Source organism: Pteronotus mesoamericanus, unplaced genomic scaffold, assembly GCF_021234165.1.
Source record: "Pteronotus mesoamericanus isolate MK-2021 breed Mesoamerican mustached bat unplaced genomic scaffold, CSHL_Meso_final scaffold_83, whole genome shotgun sequence".
In the NCBI taxonomy this organism is placed as follows: Eukaryota; Metazoa; Chordata; class Mammalia; order Chiroptera; family Mormoopidae; genus Pteronotus; species Pteronotus mesoamericanus.
In genome coordinates, this window is record NW_026555328.1 from 2,172,025 (window position 1) to 2,177,951 (window position 5,927).

At 35.0% G+C, this 5,927-nt stretch overlaps 1 protein-coding gene across 1 annotated transcript; it reads left to right on the top strand.

Annotated features, from left to right (window-relative positions):
* Window positions 1-746: 746 nt before the first annotated feature.
* Window positions 747-1,706, top strand: LOC129062725 (olfactory receptor 5B12). Its single transcript, XM_054563750.1, has one exon. The coding sequence runs from the start codon at window positions 762-764 to the stop codon at window positions 1,704-1,706; it is 945 nt and encodes a 314-aa protein (XP_054419725.1). The 5' UTR covers window positions 747-761.
* The last annotated feature ends 4,221 nt before the right edge of the window (window positions 1,707-5,927 follow it).

Sequence of the window (5,927 nt, forward strand, 5' to 3'; positions counted from 1 at the left end):
AACTCAAGTTCATTGATTCTGTACATGGTGGGGGTGGGATTTTCATCTTTTAAACATGACTTTAACATGGATCCAGATCAGGGACATCTGGATGCGAAAGTTTAAAACTGTACTAATGTAGTAAAAGCCAACACCTGTTATTTTCTAGGTGCTTTTATTCCTTGTACGTGAATTTCTACTGTTTTCTTATTATTGAATTACACATTCTGTGTACTGTACCATAGAGTGCATTTTAGGCTAAGGCCATGTTTTATTTAACTGTTTCCCTGTCATATAGCACTGTTCTTGACACAATGGAAGAGACAAAAAAAGCCAGTTGAAGTAAAATTAATTCAATTTCACATTAATTTTATTAAGCTATCTACTTTAATATAAAGAATAATTCATAGCTGTTCTATAAACTTTGAATTGGGAGTCTGTCCTCCTTCCGTGAGCAATTGATCAGGTAACACTGCAAACGTCCTTTCCTTTCTCCCTTTTATTTTAATTCACTCTTCTATGAAGTTAGAGTAAAATGTGTTATCTCTAATTTTTTTTCCATCCTTTTCCTATTTTGTGATCTTGCAATAATTTACAACTGCATTTTATTGTCACAGCCATGCTTTAGATCCACAGACTCCCGGAAACGTGCTATTGCAATAGTGAAATGAGACACAGAGTGGACGTGCTGGTTGATTTCAGCAGAGCCTGCCATCCATTTATCGCTCTGATTCTGTTTTCTCCTTGCTATAAGGCAGCCACATAACTCCCAGTTGATCCCCATGGAAAACAAAACGAAGGTGACCGAATTCATTCTTGTGGGGTTAACAGATGACCCAAAACTGCAGGTCCCACTCTTCATAATCTTCTTCCTCATCTACCTCATCACTCTGCTTGGGAACCTGGGGATGATTGTGTTGATACTGCTGGACTCTCGTCTCCACAGTCCCATGTACTTTTTCCTCAGTAACCTCTCCCTGGTGGACTTTGCTTATTCCTCAGCTGTCACTCCCAAAGTGATGGCAGTGTTCCTCACAGGAGACAAAATCATCCCCTACAATGCTTGTGTCTCCCAGTTCTACTTCTTTGTAGCTTTTATCACTGTAGAAAGTTTTCTCTTGGCCTCCATGGCTTATGACCGCTATGCAGCAGTGTGCAAACCCCTACATTACACCACCACCATGACGACAGGCGTGTGTACACATCTGGTCATAGGCTCCTACGTCTGTGGCTTCCTGAATGCCTCCATCCACACTGGGAACATTTTCAGGCTCTCGTTCTGTAGGTCCAATGTGGTTGATCACTTTTTCTGCGATGCTCCTCCTCTCTTGGCTCTCTCATGCTCTGACAACTACATCGCTGAGATGGTTATTTTTTTGGTGGTGGGTTTCAATGACCTCTTTTCCATCCTGGTTATTTCGATCTCCTACTTGTTTATATTTATCACCATCCTGAGGATGCATTCATCAGAAGGACGCCAAAAGGCCTTTTCTACCTGTGCCTCCCACCTCACTGCAGTTTCTATCTTTTATGGGACAGGCACCTTCATGTACTTACAGCCCAGCTCCAGCCATTCCATGAACACAGACAAAATTGCATCTGTGTTCTATACTATGGTCATCCCTATGTTGAACCCCCTGGTCTACAGCCTGAGAAACAAAGAGGTCAAGAGTGCCTTCAAAAAGGCTGTAGGAAAGGCAAAGTCTTCTGCAAGATTCATATTTTAATTATATAGAATCAACAGTAAGACAGTTTCATACAGCTCAGATCTATCTAAGGAAAATATTTACCTTTCTAGACACAAAATTCCTAATTCCTTGCAGTAATTTCTCCAACTCTTAAGTCTGCAAAGCAAAAGTATTAAAAATAGGATACCTAGGAATAATAAGTTAAGAAGAATCATGCATGAATATATAATTCTTCTTTTAAAATTCTTTTTAATAAATATGTTCACTCCCACTCCCACATAAACATATACACTTACATGTATATGTAAATATATGCATACACAAGCATCATTCATGAGAAATTCATGAAACCCAGATACCTACAGAAGGAGAAATTAGTTAAAATGTATGATATGTGAGATAGGTCTATTGTAATAGTAGAATTTAAAGCAATTATTTTGTGTCTGAGAACATATTATTAATATAAATATTTGACTTTATAAAAACATATATATCATGGATGTTTGTTTTTTAAAATTATATTGCACTTTTTATATATAAAAAACAATGTTTTATATTTTTGAATTAACCTTATGAAAATACTTCCAAAATTCTTTGAATGTAAGTTTATAACTGATTGTTTATTCTTGTTTGTAATGAAAATATCTACCTTTTCATGGGCATTTATTTTCCTAGATAATTTTTTATTAGTAAAAATAATGTTTATATGACAGTTTTAATAGAGGAAACATCACAATATAGAAAAATGAATGATAAAGGCATACTTTAATTCACTTAAATAAAAATATAACATTAGTTTTACAGTTTAATTACCAAAAAGACAATGTCATTAATAAATTATTTGTATTTAAATGCTACACATTTGTTAATGTACAAATCAGCTAATATTTTGAGTCTCACTGAGTTAAAACTTAAATCTATGTATGTGTAGATCCATTTGTTTTCTCAGACTTGAGAAGTTTCTGGCCATTTATTTCTTCAAATATTCTTTCTGCCCCTTTCTCTCTTTTCTTTTTGTACTCCCATTATACCTGTGTTAATACTCTTGTAGTATTCCACTGTTCTCTGAGACTATTATTTTTCTTCATTCTTATTTATTTCTGTTTCTCAGGTTGGATAATCTCAACTGACCTATCTTAAACTTCATTGATTTTTTCCCTGCTACTTTAAATCAGCTATTGATCCAATTTAGTGAAATCTTTATTTATTTTTCCTTTCAAATCAAGAATTTCTATTTGTTTTTGCAATCTATATGTTTATTGAATTCTCTATTTTGTGAGTCATTGTTCTCATACTTCCTTTGATTTTTCTTTTTAGACTTGTTTTCCTTTAGTTCTTTGCTTTCTATCAACTTCATTGCAGTGGATAATTAACAAAAATAGGAAAAGTTTGGGTAAAGGGCATCCAGAAAAATGTCATATCTCAGCTCCTGGTGGCCATGTTATAGTTTTTACACAGAAATACAGCTGGAATTGGGTGTGTGTGAGTCCCTGGGTTGTTCACTTTGTCTGTAACTCAGTGGGTAAACCAATGTGCTACAGTTGAATCCTTGTTTTCCAATTTGCCTTGACAACTTAAGCAGCTCACATTTTACTTTTACTCTGTCTTGTTTCTCAGTTCATTAATTTTTAACACACACTTCAACCCCCCAGAACTACATGTTAGGGTCTTTAGAATTAACTTCCAGTGACTTCTAAGGCCTCTAAGGGAGGAGTGATTTGTTCTGGAAGAAACAGACACCCTTTCAAAAATGAATGGAGGCTTTTTCACACACCAAAAATCAGACTAATTGTTTTATAGTGTTTGATTTGAGTTTACGACATAGTAGGCTTTGTTTTAAAAACTTTATAAACATTAACTTATAAGCCCCTTATAACAACCTGTGAAGTAGGCACTATCATCATCTCCATCTAAAAATGAGGGAACTGGAGTTTATATCAGGGATTACATACCCTGTAACCTTTTTCATATGAATTTCAGAAAATACATTGACGTGGGGCAACACAACTTTTATAACCTCCATCCTAGTTTCTTTACTCTACTCATGACTCTCCTTGATTGCCATTAGGAAAGTTATCTGAATCTCTTCTGCTGAAGATGTCTATGCTGTCAAGAAGGAATAACCACCAGTAATGTAAACACATTAGTGCTGTGTCTTCACAGACTGAGCTAGGTCTCTACAGTCTAATTGCTACTACTCTAAATGACTGGGGAGGGAGCCTTTTGTTGCTCCCTTGGGTACCTAGTCCCCTGACAACTTTGTATATGTATAAATCCCCCTTGTTCTCATCCACTGGCCTCTAACATTCCCAACACGACTCTATTTGACATCATTTTTAGAGAGACTAGCCTGTATGCCAAAAGGCTCTTTGGCGTTCTTTGATTGATCTTAATGTAAAATTTCGTCTATTTTACTAAGTGGCCTAACTTCACTGACATATTACCCTGAGCCTGCAAAAAAGGTCAGGGATAAATATCCAAAGGTAAAATGTTGTCCATGGTGAATATAATGATTCTTTATTGGAGCTGCTCAGCATTTACAGGGTACATTCCCCCTATTTGTCTTCCCAACAGTATCACTGTGTGACAGGTTGGAGAATATTTTATAATCCTCACCTATAATTACCTTTTCTTATATTTCCCAACCTCTTGAGAACTTAAATCTTTGTGACCAGACATTAAGTAAGACCTTCAACAGGATCTTGTCTTTCTTTTTGAGTGGGACTCACAGTTTGAGAATCACAAGTGAAATTGTGTGATTTTCCTTGAAGAGCAAGGTAAATCTAGCTCAGTTCTATGGTCTGTTTAGACTGCGCTATAGAAGATGTTGTTACAAGGGCAACAACTGCCCAGCGGATTTTCAGGTTTTAATCTCCTAAGTGTTAATACCCTCATGCTTCCATGTTGTTTAGCTGGAGTCCAGATGTTACAACAAATTAGGAAAATGGTGATTTTTCTCAAATAACAAAGGATAACATTCTTCTCATAATTGAAAAGTCTTGTGCTTAGGAAAGCACTTAGAAAATGGTGGACACTAAGTAAATGTTTGCTGAGGCATGAGTGAACAAATAAATAAATGAATGAGTGAGTGAATCACTGAATGAATTGTTTATTGAGCCTATTCATTGCACACATTCTGAAGTTCATGGGCCTGTATTATTAAAACAAATTTCCATGTGTAACTGCACAAACTTTTCTGAGGTTCCTGATCAAAAGTTTTAGACTTTTTTTGAATAAGGACTCCACAGCATAAAGTATGATTTACCTTGGCACACAGTATACACAAACAAATACACACCAGGAACAAAACTTTCATAGAGCCTTACTTATATTTTCATTTGCAGTGCACATTTGCTTTCTATTTTTCTCTATCTCAAATGAGATCAAATATTTAAAACACTTAGAAAATCATCTGCACGTAGTATGTGCTATGTGTGTTAGGGATTATTACTGATAATTGTAAAATATTGTTCTAGGACAATTTGTGGTAAATTACTTCTCCAAGACTCAGTTTATTCAAAACAAATCCATGAACAGTTTACTTGTTGAAGATTTGATGAATATAACACATTTATTGATTCAACAAAATGGTATTTCATAGGATATTCACCTTGATTATATTCCAATAGATATACATATGTTCCTTTTGTGATTTAAATATATTTTAATGAGTATATACTCAGGGGAATTTATTTATTTTTTAAACTAATTTTATTAAAAAATAAACAAACATAAATGGGCTAAATAACACTCAAACCTGAGCTGCAATGTTTTTCAAGAACTTAATAGTCCAAAAAGACTAATACTTATTGCTGATTCAGCTCTCAGTATCAGGCCTCTTCAAGCAGCAATACAATCACTAATAAAATTGTATGGCCACATACAATTTTCTCTTATGGTAATTAGAGTTTCACTGTGTAATGAGCCACAACCTTGCCCTCCAGGAGCTTACAGTATAGCTGGAGAAAAATGATATGTCCAGAACAAATAAAAAGTCCACAAATATATCACAACCAAACCATTATTGGCCTAAGTCATCATCACATGTTTTAACAAATATTAGTTGTAGGACTATCTTGGCATATATACACTACATCAAGTTTCAACCTGACATATCAAAAAACGTTTTAATCTTTTGTTCACTCATGTTTCAAAGGAACTGAACTAAAAGAGAAAAACACAATTCTGAACCAAATGTACCATAAAATTTAGTGTCCGTGTCCCAGAATTTCTCCATGGTTCTACATGCAGATGTCAAGT